The sequence below is a fragment of the Carcharodon carcharias genome, chromosome 10 (genome assembly GCF_017639515.1).
Source record: "Carcharodon carcharias isolate sCarCar2 chromosome 10, sCarCar2.pri, whole genome shotgun sequence".
Taxonomy (NCBI): domain Eukaryota; kingdom Metazoa; phylum Chordata; class Chondrichthyes; order Lamniformes; family Lamnidae; genus Carcharodon; species Carcharodon carcharias.
In genome coordinates this window covers 63,596,953-63,616,157 of record NC_054476.1, presented here as the reverse complement: position 1 = coordinate 63,616,157, position 19,205 = coordinate 63,596,953, and the positions used below count along the sequence as shown (strand labels likewise).

The following is a 19,205-nucleotide window of genomic DNA, read 5'->3' as shown; positions in this document are numbered from 1 at the left end:
ATTAGAATTTCAGGAAAGAGAAAAGGAAAAAGAAAGACAGGAAAGGCCAAGGGAGAAGAGATAGAATTTCAGGACAGAGAGAGGGAGAGGGAGCTTAAACTAAAACAGCTCATGCTGAGGGGCAAGAATTCTACTGTGTCTCTGAAGACGCCACTAGCTCAGACTTATGGGCTGAGGCTCATTTAATCCCTAAATTTTATGAAGCAGAGGTGGAAGCCTTCACAGTAAAAGACACAAAAAAGTATCCCAAGAATAGTAGAAAATGAAGAGGCAAAAGGGAGGGACGAACTTAAAATAATCACGATCACTAGAGAAAATGTACTATGAAACCTAATGGGACTAAAGGCTGACAAGTCCCCTGGATCTAATGGCCTGCATCCTAGGGTCTTAAAGGAGAGACAGTAATAGTGCAGAGATTGTGGACGCATTGGTTGCAATCTTTGTACCGTTGGGACGGTCTCCACCTGAACCAATCTGGGACCAATGTTGTGGCGAAAAGGGTAAATAGGGTGGTCAACAGGACTTTAAACTAGAAAGTGGGGGGGGGAGGGAAGGGTAAAACTCCAAGAAATATGGCTAATGGGAAACAAAGCAGCAGGTTAGCATGTGGGGGGGTGGGGGGGGTGGGGGGTGGATTCAACTTCATGGAAAATTATGAAAAAACTGAAAAGAAAGGAGAGCCCAGGAGAGGCTATTAAAGTCTCCAGAACACAAAATAAGACAGAGTGTTTGAAAAGGACTAGGAATCTAACTTCAAGCACATCAGATAAAGGGACGACAATGAGAAAAGGGACGGGAAATACAGGACTGAATGTGTTGTATCTGAATGCACGCAGTATACGAAATAAGGTAAATGAGCTTGTGGCGCAGATTGAAATTGGCAGGTATGATATGGTGGGCATCATGGAGACATGGCTGCAAGGGGATCAGGACTGGGAGCTAAATATCCAAGGATATACATCCTATCGAAAAGATAGGCAGGTTGGCAGAGAGGGTGAGGCTGCTTCATTAGTAAGAAATGAAATTAAATCGATAGCAAGAAATGACGTAGGGTCAGATGATGTAGAATCTGTGTGGGTAGAGTTGAGGAACCGCAAAGGTAAAAAAACCATAATGGGAGTTATGTACAGGCCTCCGAACAGTAGTCAGGATGTGGGGCACAAGATACTCCAGGAGATAGAAAAGGTGTGTAAGAAAGGCAAGTGATCATGGGGGATTTCAATATGCAGGTAGACTGGGAAAATCAGGTTGGTAGTGGATCCCAAGAAAAGGAATTTGTGGAATGTCTATGAGATGGCTTTTTGGAGCAGCTTGTGGTGGAGCCCACTAGGGAACAGGCAATTCTAGATTTAGTGATGTGTAATGAGGCAGATTTGATAAGGGAGCTTAAGGTGAAGGAACCCTTAGGAGGAAGTGACCATTATATGATAGAATTTACCCTGCAATTTGAGAGGAAAAAGCTGGAATCAGATGTAACAGTATTACAATTTAATAAAGGCAACTACAGAGGCATGAGGGAGGAGCTGGCCAGAATTGACTGGGATATGAGCCCAGCAGGAAAGACAGTGGAACAGCAGTGGCAGGAGTTTCTGGGAGTAATTTGGGAGACACAGCAAAAATTCATCCTTAGGAAGAAGAAGCATACTAAAAGGAGGTCGAGGCAACCATGGCTGACAAGGGAAGTCAGGGACAGCATAAAAGCTAAAGAGAAAGCATACAATGCGGCAAAGAGCATTGGGAAGCCTACAAAGACCAACAGAGGATAACTAAAAATGAAATAAGGAGGGAGAAGATTAAATATGAGGGTAAACTAGCCAGTAATATAAAAGAAGATTGCAAGAGTTTTTTTAGATATATAAAGGGTAAGAGAGAGGCAAAAGTGGACATTGGGCCACTGGAAAATGACGCTGGAGAAGTAGTAGCGGGAAACAAAGAAATGGCGGAGGACCTGAATAGGTACTTTGCGTCAGTCTTCACAGTGGAAGACATGAGTGACATCCCCAAAGTTCAAGAGAGTCGGGGGGCAGAGGTGAGTATGGTGGCCATTACCAAACAGAAGGTGCTAGGAAAACTGAAAGGTCTGAAGGTGGATAAATCACCTGGACCAGATAGATTATACCCCAGAGTTCTAAAGGAGATAGCTGAAGAGATAGTGGAGGCGTTAGTGGTGATCTTTCAGGAATCATTCGAGTCGGGGAAGGTACCAGACGACTGCAAAATTGCTAATGTAACCCCCCTGTTTAAGAAGGGAGTGAGGCAAAAGATGGGAAATTACAGGCTGATTAGCCTGACCACAGTCGTTGGTAAGATTTTAGAGTCCATTATTAAGGATGAGATTTCAGAATACTTGCAAGTGCATGGTAAAATAGGGCAAAGTCAGCATGGTTTCATCAAGGGGAGGTCATGCCTGACAAATCTGTTAGAATTCTTTGAGGAGGTAACGAGTAGGTTAGACAAAGGAGAGCCAATGGATGTTGTCTACTTGGACTTCCAGAAGGCCTTTGACAAGGTGCCGCACAGGAGGCTGCTCAGTAAGATAAGAGCCCATGGTGTTAGAGGCAAGGTATTAGCATGGATAGAAGATTTGCTGTCTGGCATGAGGCAGAGAGTGGGGATAAGGGGGTCCTTCTCAGGATGGTGGCCAGTGACTAGTGGAGTTCCACAGGGGTCAGTGTTGGGACCACAACTTTTCACTTTATACATTAATGATCTAGATGAAGGAACTGAGGGCACCCTGGCTAAGTTTGTAGATGATCCAAAGGTAGGTGGAGGGACAGATAGTATTGAGGAGGCGGGGAGGCTGCAGAAGGATTTGGACAGGTTAGGGGAATGAGCAAAGAAGTGGCAGATGGAATACAATGTGGGCAAGTGTGAGGTCATGCATTTTGGTAGGAAGAATAGAGGCATAGACTATTTTCTAAATGGGGAGAGAATTCAGAAGTCTGGAGTGCAAAGGGACTTGGGAGTTCTAGTCCAGGATTCTCTTAAGGTTAACTTGCAGGTTGAGTCGGTAGTTAGGAAGGCAAATGCAATATTGGCACTTATTTCGAGAGGACTAGAATATAAAAGCAGGGATGTGCAGCTGAGGCTTTATAAGGCTCTGGTCAGACCACATTTAGAATATTTTGAGCAATTTTGGGCCCCATATCTCAGAAAGGATGTGCTGGCCCTGGAGAGGGTCCAGAGGAGGTTCACGAGAATGAAAGGCTTAACATATGAGGAATGTTTGAGGACTCTGGGTCTATACTCAATGGAGTTTAGAAGGATGAGGGGGGATCTGATTGAAACTTACAGAATACTGAAAGGCCTGGATAGAGTGGACGTGGGGAGGTTGTTTCCATTAGTAGGAGAGACTAGGACCTGAGGGCACAGCCTCAGAGTAAAGGGAAGTGATGAATCTATAGAATTCATTGCCACAGAAGGCTGTGCAGGCCAGGTCATTGAGTGTATTTAAGACCGAGTTGGATAGGTTCTTGATTGGTAAGGGGATCAAAGGTTACAGGGAGAAGGCGGGAGAATGGGGTTGAGAAACTTATTAGCCATGATTGAATGGCGGAGCAGACTCGATAGGCCGAATGGCCTAATTTCTGCTCCTATGTCTTATGGTCTTATGGTCTTATTCTGAAGAGGTCGCAGTGGATTGGTAAACCAATTGAAAATGTAACACCTAAGAAAGGAGGGGGACAGAAAGAAGGAAACTATAGGCCAGTTAATCTAACATCTATCATGGGGAAAATACTAGAATCCATTATTAAGGAGGTAGTAGCAGGGCATTTAGAGAATCGTAATACAATTTGTGAAAGGGAAATCATATTTGACAAGTTTATTAAGAGTTCTTTGATGGTGTAACAAGCAAATTAAATAAAAGGGAACAAGTGGATGCAGTGTGCTTGGATTTCCAAAGGGCATTTGATAAGGTGCCACATAAAAAGTTTCTGAACAAGATAAGAGCTCATGGTGATAAAAACAAAAAAACTGCAGATGCTGGAAATCCAAAACAAAAACAAAAACAGAATTACCTGGAAAAACTCAGCAGGTCTGGCAGCATCGGCGGAGAAGAAAAGAGTTGACGTTTCAAGTCCTCATGACCCTTCGACAGAACTTGAGTTCGAGTCCAAGAAAGAGTTGAAATATAAGCTGGTTTAAGGTGTGTGTGTGGGGGGCGGAGAGAGAGAGAGAGAGAGAAGTGGAGTGGGGGTGTGGTTGTAGGGACAAACAAGCAGTGATAGAAGCAGATCATCAAAAGATGTCAACAACAATAGAACAAAAGAACACATAGGTGTTAAAGTTAAAGTTGGTGATATTATCTAAACAAATGTGCTAATTAAGAATGGATGGTAGGGCACTCAAGGTATAGCTCTAGTGGGGGTGGGGAGAGCATAAAAGATTTAAAAATTTTTTTTAAAATAATGGAAATAGGTGGGAAAAGGAAAATCTATATAATTTATTGGAAAAAAAAGGAAGGGGGAAACAGAAAGGGGGTGGGGATGGGGGAGGGAGCTCATGACCTAAAGTTGTTGAATTCAATATTCAGTCCGGAAGGCTGTAAAGTGCCTAGTCGGAAGATGAGGTGTTGTTCCTCCAGTTTGCGTTGGGCTTCACTGGAACAATGCAGCAAGCCAAGGCCACCACCAAACACATCTTCCCTTCACCCCCCCTATCGGCATTCCATAGGGATTGCTCCCTCCGGGACACCCTGGTCCACTCCTCCATCACCTCCTACTCCTCAACCCCCCCCATGGCACCACCCCATGCCCACGCAAAAGATGCAACACCTGCCCCTTCACTTCCTCTCTCCTCACCGTCCAAGGACCCAAACACTCCTTTCAAGTGAAGCAGCATTTCACCCGTATTTCCCTCAATTTAGTCTACTGCATTCGTTGCTCCCAATGTGGTCTCCTCTACATTGGAGAGACCAAACGTAAACTGGGCGACTGCTTTGCAGAACACCTGCGGTCTGTCCGCAAGAATGACCCAAACCTCCCTGTCGCTTGTCATTTTAACACTCCACCCTGCTCTCTTGCCCACATGTCTGTCCTTGGCTTGCTGCATTGTTCCAGTGAAGCCCAACGCAAACTGGAGGAACAACACCTCATCTTCCGACTAGGCACTTTACAGCCTTCCGGACTGAATATTGAATTCAAAAACTTTAGGTCGTGAGCTCCCTCCCCCATCCCCAACCCCATTCTGTTTCCCCCTTCCTTTTTTTTCCAATAAATTATATAGATTTTCCTTTTCCCACCTATTTCCATTATTTTTTTTAAATTTTTAAAAATCTTTTATGCTCTCCCCACCCTCACTAGAGCTATACCTTGAGTGCCCTCCCATTCATTCTTAATTAGCACATTCGTTTAGATAATATCACCAACTTTAACTTTAACACCTATGTGTTCTTTTGTTCTATTGTTGTTGACATCTTTTGATGATCTGCTTCTATCACTGCTTGTTTGTCCCTACAACCACACCCCCACTCCACTTCTCTCTCTCTCTCTCTCCGACCCCACACACACACCTTAAACCAGCTTATATTTCAACTCTTTCTTGGACTCAAACTCAAGTTCTGTCGAAGGGTCATGAGGACTTGAAACATCAACTCTTTTCTTCTCCGCCGATGCTGCCAGACCTGCTGAGTTTTTCCAGGTAATACTGCTTTTGTTTTTGTGTAAGAGCTCATGGTGTTGGGGGTGATACGTTAGCATAGATAGAGGATTGGCTAACTAACAAGAAAATGAGAGGTTAAATGGGTAATTTTCAGGCTGACAAACTGTGCCCCAGGGATCAGCTTTGGGGCCTCAATTATTTACAATCTATATTAATGACTCGGATGAAGGTACAGACTGTATTGTAGCCAATTTGTTGATGACAGAAAGATAGATAGTAAAGCAAGTTGTGAGGAGAATACAAAGAGTCTGTAAAGGGATAGAGCCAAGTTAAATGAGTCAGCAGAAGATTGGCAAGTGGAATATAAGGTGGGAAAGTGTGGAACCGTCCACTTTAGCAGGAGCAATAGTAAAACAGATCATTATTTAAATGGAAAAAGACTAAAGAATGCTGGGTGTCCTTGTTCATGAGTTTCAAAAATTAGCATGCAGTTACAGCAAGTAATTAGGAAGGCAAATGGCCTTTATTGCAGGTGAATGACTTATAAAAATAGGGAAGTCTTACTATAGCTATATAGGGCGTTGGTGAGACTGCACCTGGAGTACTGCGTACAGTTTGGGTCTCCTTACTGAACTGGAGGCAGTTCAAAGAAGGCTGACTAGGCTGATTCCAGGGCTGAAAGGTTTGTCTTATGAGGAAAGGTTGAGCAGGTTGGGCCTGATTGGATTTTAGAAGAATGAGAAGTGATCTTATTGAAACATATAAGATTCTAAGGGACTCGACAGGGTAGGTACTGAGGGGATGCTTTTTTCTCATAAGGAAATCTAGAACTAGGGGACACAGTTTAAAAATAACGGGTCTCCCATTTAAGGCAGAGATGAGGAAGACTTTCTTCTCTCAGAGGGTCATTGGTCTTTGGAATTCTCTTCCACAGGGCAGAGTGGAGGCTGGGTCATTGAATATATTCAAGGTTGAGTTAAACAGATTTTTGATCTACACGGAAGGCAAGGGTTATGGGGAACAGACAGGAAAGTGGAGTTAAAGCCATAATAGGATCAGCCATGATCTTATCGAATGATGGAAGAGACTCAATGGGCCAAATGGCTCCTATTTCTTATGATCTTATAAATATGAAGTTAAGAATGCATAGTACTGAAAAAGATGATTCAATAGTGACATTAGAACTAGTCCACAAATATAGCGGCAAGACAGTTGGCATTTAAAGTCAATATTTGACAAATATTTAATTTTGTTTACTCAAAATATCAACAGGACAAATAAGAGCATCAGAATACAACTCTTATATTACTAGCACCAATATAAATGAATTAACTATCAGGTTGCATACTGTTAATTGTAATTAATTGTATGGAGGTGGTGACCATTAACTCGTGACTCTGTGCTGGTGCTTTTTGGATTAGGAAGTATGTGCTTGAAATGTACACCTCTGTAAATAAATATAAAAATGTGTGAATATTGGCTCGAGTTCTATCCTTCACCAACTGGTTTTCTGTAATCGAAAGCCCACTTGAATTTTATAAGCTGTTCCATTTCACATCCTCAATTAGTACTGGTAATGAAAAGCAGAGATGGTTGTTACTAATATTCTCTCAATCAATGCATCAGAATATTGGGATTCATTCTAAAATCCTGTTATGGATATTAAGACTCCCTTTATTTTCAACAGTTCAAACATTTCAAATGTACTTGAAGTAGCTGTGATAGCTCTAATTTTACTAAATTACATTAATATGTAGCACGTTTCAAGCCATATCATGTATTCTTGTCATGCTGTCCCCCTTTCTCTTCCCTGCTGTTCAGTACCATGCCCAGCTATTGCCATTGAAAGACTTACGGTTCAGGGGTGTACAGAGGGTCTGAGCTGTGCCTCACGTATTGAGTGCAATGAAACACTCGAAATGCCAGACCAGCCAGGAAATCCCGAGGAGACAGGTAACCAGCTACTGGTCGGATAGTGAACCCACTCCTTTCTGAAAAAATAAGGGAAAGGTGTTACAGTGGTACAGAAATAGAAAAAGATACAACTTGAGCAATTAAATAAGTTACATGAATTGAAAATATCATAAGAAAATAAATATTTTAGGCACTCAACAATGCATCGGTGATGGGGGGAGAGAATGTTTGTGGAAGGGGTGCCAATCAAGCAGGCTGCTTTGTCCGGGATAGTGTAGAGCTTCTTGAACGTTGTTGGAGCTGCTCTCATCCAGGCAGGTGGGGAGTATTCCATCACACTCCTGACTTGTGCCTTGTAGATTGTGGACAAGCTTTGAGGAGTCAGGAGGTGAGTTACTCACCACAGGATTCCTAGCCTCTAACCTGTTTTTGTAGCCATAGTATTTTTATGGCTAGTCCAGTTCAATTTCTGGTCAGTGGCATGTTGATAGTGGGGGAATCAGTGATGGTAATGCCATTGAATGTGGTGGTTAGATTCTCTCATAATGGAGATGATCACTGCCTGGCACTTGTGTGATGCAAATGTCACTTGTCAGCCCAACCGTAGATATTGTCCAGGTCTTGCTGCATTTGGACATGGACTGCTTCAGTATCTGAGGAATCGCGAATAGTGGTGAACATTGTGCAATCATCAGCGAATAATCCCTCACTTCTGACCTTATGATGGAAGGAAGGTCATTGATGAAGCAGTTGAAGATACTAGGACACTAACCTGAGGAACTCTTGCAGTGATGTCCTGAAACTGGAATGACTGACCACCAACAACCAAAACCATCTTCCTTTGTGCTAGGTATGACACCAACCAGTGGAGAGTTTTCCCCCTGATTCCCATTGACCCCACTTTTGCCATTACAATGCATTATTGCATGTAGTTCATATAACAAGAAGCCCCAGGTCTCACCATTGAAAACTAATTATTGAGCAGTAAATGTAAGCTCCTGATTTTAAGCAATACTGAACCCAAGAAAATATCTATCATAGACTTTAAAATGTATCAGTGGCATTTAGCACCAAACCAGGGAGAAACTCATGGTAGCAAATCAGCAAAATTGCAATTCACAGCACCAAATCATGGAGCACGTGGTTTAAGACAACAAATGTCACAGCATCAGATCACAGATAGTGTGACACAAGGTACCAAACCACAGAGAGTGTGATTTAGAGCACACAAGAGTAGAAAATATGGAAGACAGAATTCAGAGGGAAATACTGTGTCCTTGTATGATTATAATCCACTGTTATTACAAATTATGCAATGACACTGCAATTTTTTTAATCAAAAAGTAGAAAAGGATAAATATTTTCCAACATTTCTGTGACTCACCTTTTAGGAACCTGGATACATCCTCCAACTGAGGAACATTGTCCTCCCTGTAGCCACAATACTTTGTCAGCAGAGGCAAATTCTTCAGATATTCTCTGCAGGCATGTGTCGGGTACAGCTTGGTCAACTCTCGGAAAACTGTACCCCAGGTATTCACTTCTTCCTCTGTGAATTCTACCCGTGGAATGGGGTCACCACTGCAGAGACAGGTCACGGTTAATCTCGAATAGTCTTATTCCCCTACTGTCAGGAGTTACCATACCATCTCAATCTATCCCAACCCCTTTTGTCCTACTGCTACCTGTACCATGCAATAACTTCATGATTTTTAGTGGCAATAGTTGTACTGAAATGAAGGGTACTTAACCTTGGGGAGAGGAAATGTTTTTCAATTTATGCTTGCAGTATCAGCATAAATGTTTCTTAGGTCAATGTTAAATACAATATTAAATACAAAGTAAAGCAACTTCTGGTCTTTTCTCAACTTGAAATGCAGCGTCTGTAGCCTAGCTAATTCTGATTGCCAGTTAGGGGATTATTAGGGACAGTTTTGTGCTGTGGAATCATTCCAACTCAGAATTGGATTGATACTGTCCCAAACTCATTTTATGCAAGACCAAAGCATTGATTTGGTTCTGAACACCCATCAACCAGCATGTCCACCACAACATCTTGATTTGCAACTATATCACTTTTCCTTCAGTCCCTTGGTCAAAATTCTCAAACATTACTCTGGGTGTACTTACACCACATGAACTGCAATGGTTCACGAGGGATGGGAAATAAATGTTGGCCTAGCCAGCAATGCTAACATCCCATGAATTAATTTTAAAAATGTCACCACGTAGCCACCTCAACCCTAAAATGACCCTGAATGTTTCAACATACTATAAGTATGGAAAATTTCTGAGTATTTTGATTACCCAGTATCTTTCATCAAATCTATTTTTGCTCACAGTAACAATCAGTGTCAAATTTGCTGAGACATCTGTCTTCTGTCCAGTCCTGCACATCTGATGTTATCCCACCCAAACTCCAAATACAAAATCCAATGGGTGGACTGGGTTAAGTGCATTAGTCTTTGATCTCTGCTACTCCGGTGTGAATCTAACATAGATTGATTAGGAGAAAGCTTCCTGTCCCTATGGTCTGTCAGGGTTTTCCATAAACTAGTTTGTATAGTCTCAATCCAATCAATAAGTGGATACAAGCCAAATTTAGAATTGGCACTAAATATGTAATTTCATTCAGGAAGCCTCAGGATGGCTGATTTGGAAAAAAGAAAACTGTCAAACTGTTGTTTTGAGGGTGCACATTTACAACCTCAACTTTGGGGTAGAAAGAATGGATTTTACTCTGTGTCTAAAAACTGTTGCACCCAACCAGGTGGGACAGTGCAGTTGGAACTTTGCTCTATCAAAATGATGCCATACTGGATTTGCGACTGATTGATGCTGATACTGGGTGCGTAAAATGGAAAAGGATCCAATCCCAGCCTCAGCATCCCTCATGTTGATAAGCACACAATTCAATATGAGAAAAAAACAGATTAAAGTTGCTTCCCACCCCCCCACCCGCCTCCGCCCCCCAGTCCCCAAAGCTCCCTCACCCTGTCCGGCCCCCCTGCAGTAGCTTCTGTGGTTGGCAGAGTACAGAAGGTAGCATCACTAGTTACTAAACTGCAAATTAGCATTTTGACACAATAAAAATAAAAGAATTCCCATCTGAGTGAATGAGAGATGGATATGGTGTGCATTTCTGGACTGTTGTCAACACACTTACTGTTTGTAGTCCATGGCCAGGTCAGCAAAATATTTTCTCCTCTTCCGGTAGACGTTGTCTTTGAATCCCTGTCAAAATTGGAGCAAACAGGTGAGGAAGCGGTCTGTCATTCTCTCAATCAGTGTACGCTCAGTAACGTCAGTAATCGTGAAAAGAAACTTTAAATAACAATAATTATACTTTTAAAGTGTGCCAAAATGCACTTCAAAAAGCCTAGCAGTTAAAGGAAATATCAGGTATACTACTGAGCTGTTCAGATCCAGAAGGACCCATGCTCTATCCCTGATCTGTTCAGAATTAGCCAACATTGTTCCAGGCAGCAGGGTTCCCACAGTACCCCAGTAATAAAATAGCCCATTCCTGATCTCTATCTAATGGCATCCCCCACCCCTCCAGCCCCAGGTGGAAAGTGGGTGTCAAGTTCAGAGGAAATTAGTTCAAATAACCCATAGCCTGACACCATTGCAGCTCACATATGCAGGGCCTGATTTTAACTCTGTGTAAGTGGGTAGATTCTGAAGGAGATAGCATCTCAGCCAAAGAGTGACCATTGGATGAGGTGCTAGAGATCTGGCCTAAGGAGAAGAGAAAACAGGTGCAAAAAGAAACAAAAGCACAGCAAAAGAAAAAGAAAATTTCAGTTCAGATGCATTCACACTGGCACATTATCTAAATTGTGTCACAGAATATTGAGGCATGGGCAGCTCCCAACACTGTAAGCACATATTGTGGTCATAATTGTGAGAAGTAACATTGAGGAGAGATTAAGGAATAGCCCATTAGTGGGAGGGAAATCTGTGAATAAAATTTACCCATTCCACTATAATATGGTTAAAAACTGTGCAAGAGCTTCCTGATTCCTAGTTTCCTGATCTCTCAGTCAAAGGGCCAATTTAGTGTTTTTTTGAGGTTGAGGCTGAAACATCTTATCAGGTCTAGTGCAGGGAGTTTTACTCTTCAATTGAAATGTTGTGATCATGAGCGTAAAGCATTCCCTGCCCAACACTGACATTTCTGAGCATAGACATTCAACCTAAAATTAAAAGTTATCAGTGATTAGCTCCACTATGTAGTACTGCAGACTGGGGAATGATGGGATTATGCCCGCAGCGCACCATTGTTCTTATTCCTGAATGTCAACTGTATTTCTAGGGTACAGAACAAGTATTGACCTACTGTGGGAGGGGATGTCAATGTCAGCCCACCATGGCACTTCCCAGTTCTCATAAGCGCCATCATGATGATATTTTATGAAAAGTCTGCAAACTGAGCTGAAGAAAATAAATAGGAGAAGGGAATGAGTCAGGGACACATCCCCCTCAGCAAAATAAGAAATGGGTTTCATACCGGGTGATCTGCATCCAGATCCGAGCCATACATCAGCACACGGTTTGCACATTTATCCAGATCAGTAATCTTCTTTGGAAACCAGGGAGTAGTTTCCATATCTGTGCAGAGAGATAAATAACTAAATTACACAGCAGGTCTACTCTCCATATCACCATAAGCAAATAGGTGAGGAAGAATAACAACATCTGCTCACCATTCACATATATTTCAGAGAGGAACAATATTTGCACTGAGAAACAAAAGGTTTGAGAAATTGGTGATGATTCTATAGCAACTTCAGGAAATGACAATATTAATTTGGAAAAAGGTACAGAAAATATTGCTCTTTTGACAGTGAGACAGGCGCATATAGATCAATATAACATCCAGAATCTCTACCTCAGCATCAAAAGCACAAATTGTAAACAGGCTTGCACTTCAGTGCACAGGCACAAGGATTTAAAGCTGGTCAACTTAAACAATCATATGTCCAAACCAAGCCCAACAATATTCCGTATATGTGTAAAAACAGCCACAAAGATTTATATAACATGCTCCATATGTCCTATTTTGAGACAAACAACATAAATATGACTAATATCATACTTCTGAAACAGAAATAGGTAACAATAAGAATTTTGTTCTGGACAGAGACAGGTTCAGAAAATAATCCATATTTATACACAGAGAACAACATTGGGATTACAGATGGCTTATATTCCATATTAATATTGAAAACAGAACTATTGTAGAGGGCTAGTATTTTATATTTATATAGAAACAGCCGTATAAAAGATGAGTAATATTCTACATTTATTGAGAGGGAGACACAGATATTACAATGAAGTAAAATTCAATGGAGTAAAATTCAATATTTATGAAAGAAAGATTACAGATGGATAATGTTCCATTTTTATATTGAGAAACAGGTTTATTGTAGAAACATAGGAGCACGAGTAGGCCATTCAGCCCTCGAGCCTGCTCCGCCGTTCAACTAGATCATAGCTGATATTTTATCTCAACGTCATGTTCCCGCATCATCCCCAAATCCCTTGATATCTTTAATATCTCGAAATCTATTGAGCTCTTGAACATACTTAATGACTGAGCATCCAAAGCCCTTTGGGGTAGAGCATTCAAAGATTCACCACCCTCTGAGTAAAGAAATTCCTCCCCATCTAAGTCTAAAATGGCCTACCTCTTATTCTGAGACTGTGTCCCCTGGTGAATCTTAGTTGCCCTCCCTCAGTGACACATATATCCTCCTTTACGTAAGGAGACCAAAACTGTATGCAATACTCAAGGAATGGTCTCACCAAGGCTCTATACAATTGCAGCAATACATCTTTACCCCTGGGGGAGTAGTGGCCTCAGGCAAGAGAAGAGACTGCAGGGCTAGGGCATTTCTGGGGAAGGGGGTATCCCAGGGTGTGTATCCCGGGGACACATGTTGATCTGTGCAAGTGGCCTCAAGAGGGTGAGGGCTAAGGAGGCAGTCTCCAGAGGAGGTGAGGCCAGATGGAGATGTGAGGGTGTGTGAGAGAGTGAGTGGTGATGTCCCTTGAGCTGGCAGTGAGTGAGATGCCAGTGAATGTGTGATGGGCTTGAGTGTGTGAATTTAGAGTGATGAGATGATTCCCATACCCTAGCTGCACAGATGAGATCATTTATCCATTTTCTGCACTGGATGGCCGACCTCTTGTGTGCAATGTTGGCACTGACCACCTCTGCCATCACCTCCCAAGCCAAAGTGGTGGTACTGATAAGCCTCCTGCAGCCAGGGCAGGGGTAGAGGACATCGCGGTGGGCTCCAAGGGTGTCCAGAAAGCTGTCCAGTGTTATTGAATCAGAGGCTGCAGTATTTTTGCTTTTTGGGACTATGTCTTCTGTGCAGCAGTCCTGGCTGGAAGCACTGAGGGGTGTGAGCATGGCTGCTCTTTAAATATGTCAGCTGGTGTCAGTAAGCAGCGAGGTAACAGTGTGACAGGTGAATCAGAGGCTGCCTGCCAGCACAACAGCTTGTTCCCTGGGAATGCATGATTAATGAGACAGGATTGGGACAATACGATGTGAAAACCCACCACTGCAGCCAAAGGGTAAAAGGTTCTTTCTCCTGCTCACCACCACACATGGTGCAAATCTGGGAGAATTCCACCTAATGTATTTGTTTAGTTTCTCTGCCATTTCCTTATCCCCTATTATAAATTCTCCTGTTCTGAAGAAAAGTCATATTGGACTCAAAATGTTAACTCTGTTTCTCTCTCCACAGATGCTGCCAGACTTTCCAGCACTTTCTGCTTTTATTTCAGATCTCCAGCATCTGCAGTATTTTGCTTTTATATAAATTCTCCTGTCTCTGCCTATAATGGGACCACATTAGTCTTTGCAAATCTTTTCCTTTTTACATACCAATAGAAGCTTTTACTGTCCATTTTTATGTTTCTTGCTGATTTACTTTCATATTCTTGGTCAGTTTCTTGGTCCTTCTTTTCTTAACTCTAAAATGCTCCCAATCCTCAGGCTTACTACTCTTTTGGCAACTTTATAAACCTCTTCCTTTGATCTAATACAATCCTTAACTTCTCTCATTAGCCATGGTTGGATCAATTTTCCTACTGGGCTTTTGTGCCTTAAGTGAATGCAAATGTGTTGTAAATCATGTATTAGTTCTTTAAATTGCCCATCTACTATCTTACCTTTTAAAGTAGTTTCCCAATCTACCAAGGGCTACCTGTCCCTCATACCTTCATAGTTTTCTTTGTTTAGATTTACAATCCTAGTTTCAAACTGAACCACATCACTTTCAAACTTAATGTAAAATTCCAATATATTATGGTCACTCTTCCCTAAAGGTTCCTTTACAATGAGATTATTAACTATCCCTTTCTCATTGTGTAGTATTAGATCTAAAATAACCCATTCTCTAGTTGGTTCCTCAACACACTGTTCTAGAAAACCATCTCATATACATTCCAGGAATTTGTCCTTGACAGCATTAGTGCCAATTAGGTTTATCCAGTATATATGATGATTGAAGATTCCACTGATCGCTGTATTATCCTTAATACATACACCTCTAATTCCCTCCATTTATCCTGTGTCCTATATTACCATTATTTGGTGGCCTATGAACAACTCCTACCAATGTTTGCTGCCCCTTGCTGTTCCTTAACTAAAATGATTCTACATCTTGATTTTCTGATCTAAGATCCTTTCTCGCTAATGTACTTTACTCATCCTTTATTAAAAGCTCTACCCCACCTTCTTTTCCATTTTACATAACCTTCCTAAATGTTGAGTACCGGTGAACATTCAGTTCCGAACCTTGGTCACCCTGCAGCCACATTTCCACAATGGCAACTTGGTCATTTCTGTTTACTACCGTTTATGCTGTCAATTCACCTATCTTGTCGTGAATGCTGCATTCAGAGAGATTGCCTTTAGTTCAGTCTTTTTATTATTTTTACAATTATCTGCTTGTACATTCTTAAGTTTGTACACTCTGTCCCTTCTTGCCACACTGATTACCATTTCCCTTATTGCTACCTTGCTCTTTCACCTTCTCCTCTCTCTTTAATTTGTCACATCTTTCCTCACATGCCAGGGCACTGGTCCCAGCATGGTTCACGTGAAAACCATCTCAACGGTTCAGCTCCCACTTTCCACAGTACTGGTGCCAGTGCCCCAGGAATCAACATCCATTTCTCTCACACCAATTTGAGGCATACATTTAACTCTCTAATCTTATTTACCCTATGCAGAGATTATTACCTTTCAGGTTCTGCTTTTTCATTTAGCGCCTGGCTGCTCATCCCTCTAAGAAGAACCTCATTCTCCATCTTATTTATGTCATTGGTACCTAAGTGAACTACAACAACTGGATCCTCCCCCTCCCACTGAAAGTTCCTCTGCAGCCTTGAGCAGATGAACTGAACCCTGGCACAGGGCAGGCAACACAGTCTTCTGGACTCTCTCTCCTGGTTGCAGGGAACTGTGCCTATCCACCTAACAAAACTGTCCCCTACCACCATTGCATTTCTATTAACTCCCCCCATTTGAATGGCCTCTTGTACCACAGTGCCACGGTCAGTTTGTTCATCCACCCTGCAACCCCCACTTTTATCTGTACAGGCTGCAAGAACTTTGAACGTGTTGGACAATTGCAAGGGCTGAGGCTCCTCCACTTCTACCTTCTCGATCCCTAACCATGGACCAAATCATATGACCCTATCTAAAGGGATTTCACTGCCTCCTGGAACAAAGTGTCCTGGTAACTTTTCCCCTTTCTGATGCATTGCAGTGAATGCAGCTCGGCCTCCCCCTCAATGACTCTGAGCCGAAGTTCCTCCAGCTGCAAACACTTACTGCAGGCGTATTTGCCTTGGACGCACAGGTGTCCCTGAGCCCCAACCTTTTACAGCCACATCACCTGTCTTGTCATTTTATAGCATTTAATTAAGTAAATAATTATTTTAATTGATTAAATTTTAATTAATGTCTTAAGTCTTGCCTGTGGTTATATTCTTTTTCAATAAATGTTCTACTTACCAGTTGAAATTCCCCAATAAAGATAAATAGGAAAATCTCAGCCAACCTAATAAGCTTTACCACTATTAGTAAACCTTCTACTACTAATATAACCTTACAATTACTAAAATTACCTGAGTTTTGAAAGGTAAATGAGAAAAATACTCACCAACCAATCAACCACCTGTTTTCTTGTGATGTCTAACTTGATTTTCTCAGAACTCAGCCGGTCCCCTCTGGAGCTATAGACTGAGCAAGCTCTTTTTGGAACTCTTCTGGCCTGCCGCTCTCACACTCTTTTATAAAGTCTTTATAAAAGGTAGCACTTAAATGGACAGCACCAGCATCTTCACTGCACCGAATTCCCTCACTCATCAAATTCCCAAGCTCACATTCTGTGTCTAGCTGTACCCAGTGATGAGCTGCTGTCTTTGTGCTTGCTCGATTGGTGCACTTAGAAAGATCACTTCTGTTTATACTAGCTGAAATTCTAATGAGTTTAGTCAATACTGCTGATTAGAGAAACAAGTTCAAGCCAGTTACCTAACCAACTAACTGCAGCTGCCTCTTCAGTCAAAAGCTTATTTATCCCTGACGAAGATAGAAGAAAAACTTTAACTTTAACAGTAAAATGTAGTTAAATGTTAAATGCAAACTAAACAAGATTTTAGAAAGAGATTAACCTTTAAAGTTCCCTCACTCACCAAATTCTGAAGATCACACTCTGTGTCTAGCTGCACTCAGTGACAACCTGCTGTCTTTGTGCTTGCTTATTTCATGTGCTTTGCAAGATTACCTATAATTATTCTAGCTGAGATTCTACAGAGTTGAGTCAACACTGTTGGCTGGAGATCACAGTTCAAACTAACTACCTAATTAATTAACTGCAGCCTCTTCAGTAGAGAGCTTGTTGACCAAGACTGAAAGAAACAACTTTGACAGTAAAATGTAGTTAAATGCTAACCGCAAACTAGACTAGATTTTAGAAAGAAGTTAACCCTAAAAATTAACCCTTAAAATTCTCTGAATCGCCAAATTCCCAAACTCACATTCTCATCTACAAAGATGAGTCAGCACTGCTGGCTAGAGAACCAGTTCAAACCACCTACCTAATTAACTAACTGTAGCTGCCTCCCCAGTAAAGAGCTTGATCATTTCTAAGAATGAAAAAAACTTAATTTTAACAGTAAAATGTAATTAAATACCAAATGCAAACTAGACTAGATTTGAGAAAGAGATTAACCCTTAACATTCCCTCACTCACCAAATTCCCAAGCTCACACATTGAGTGAAATCTTCTGTTCTGGAGAATAAACGGGGAGGCAGGAGCAGAAGTCAGAGTGATTTCCATTCAGGGGATGGGAGGGCTGACCATGTGCGATCTCACGCTAGTCAGCTCGTTAGATAAGCATGTACGAGGGGCAGGGTGAATCTTGCGGCAGAGCAGGCCGGAGGTCATCACCCCAACCCTTACCACAAGTCCAGGTGCCATATTTAATGGGGATCTGGATAGGCCTTTACTTACAAAGACTGCAGCGTCGGTCTGGCTATTGTTCCAGAGGAGGAAACCTACTGAAGATGCCAGACTGTCGCAGAGCAGAAGAGTGGTCCCAAGGTTCACTGCAGGTTCTCTTCCAAGCCATCTGGGAAAGGTGGGAGCATGCGTGCTCCTAAACTGCTCATGCAGCCATTGGGATGACACTCAATCTTTCTGCCTGCCTGCAGGAGAAAAACACTCACAACAGAAGGGTGAGGTCCCAGTCGAGCAGTGAAGTGCTGGATATTCAGATCCTCACCCATTCAAGGAGGAGGCTCAGAATTAGCCAGGGAGGGCTGGCACCACACGTGCGGGAATGGCAATACAGGACTCTCACAGGAAGCCAGCGAGGATGTTGTTGTCCATTGCACTGACAAAGTGAGACATTGTTTACATAAGGGAGTGTGCATGACAATCAGCTAATTCTTTCTCTTCTCCACTCCATGTATGAACAAGCAGGCCAAGCAGAAGAAGTGGAGACTGCCCACCCCCAGCTCCAGCTCGACTTCCACCACCACCTCTGAGGATGATGCTCTCAACCCTCAGAGGAAGCACAGTCATGGCATTCCCCTGTACCCTCCACCATCACAGAGATCCACTTCAGTGGGTCCGAGTTCTAGATTTGGCTCAGGGTCACAAAATGATGAGCACATCACAATCATTTGTCCACAGCTGATGGAGGCAGTGACAGACCGAGATGTCTGACACTTGGGGCACTGCTGAAGACCAGGCCCCTGCTGAATCCCATGCAGATGACAAGCCTCTAGACTCAGCCATAAGAGGACTGTTGAAGAAGCAGAGACAGCAGGGGAACATCAGGCAGAGGGTCCTGAGAATATGCGCGGGCTGAAATGAAAGCTGGAGGAGTCTGTCCAAGTTCTGTCTGCTGCTATGGCTCTGACATGCAAGCACCTGGCTACCTCCACAGAAAGGGTGGCAACTGCCTTGGAGGCCCAGCTGCAGCAGGAAACTCAGTGGCTGCTGGATGTGCACTCCGACCTGCACTCCATTGCTCTAGCCTTGGGTGCAGTGCAGTAGTCACTAGGCGAGAAGGGGACAAGGCACCTCAATGTCCCTCCAGGTGGCCCTTCTCCTCAGGAAGTAAGGGAGGTACCATCAGGCACCCACAGG

At 42.5% G+C, this 19,205-nt stretch overlaps 1 protein-coding gene across 2 annotated transcripts in view; it reads right to left on the bottom strand.

The window, feature by feature from the left end:
* Nucleotides 1-19,205, bottom strand: part of tph1a (tryptophan hydroxylase 1 (tryptophan 5-monooxygenase) a) — a 45,506-nt gene that overhangs the window by 6,822 nt on the left and 19,479 nt on the right. For both annotated transcript variants that reach the window (XM_041197611.1, XM_041197610.1), the window contains exons 4-7: nucleotides 12,029-12,129; nucleotides 10,682-10,749; nucleotides 8,900-9,096; nucleotides 7,457-7,592 (exon numbers count right to left, since the gene is read on the bottom strand). In XM_041197611.1, the coding sequence (XP_041053545.1) occupies nucleotides 7,457-7,592; nucleotides 8,900-9,096; nucleotides 10,682-10,749; nucleotides 12,029-12,129 (502 nt within the window). The remainder of the gene's footprint in view (nucleotides 1-7,456; nucleotides 7,593-8,899; nucleotides 9,097-10,681; nucleotides 10,750-12,028; nucleotides 12,130-19,205) is intronic.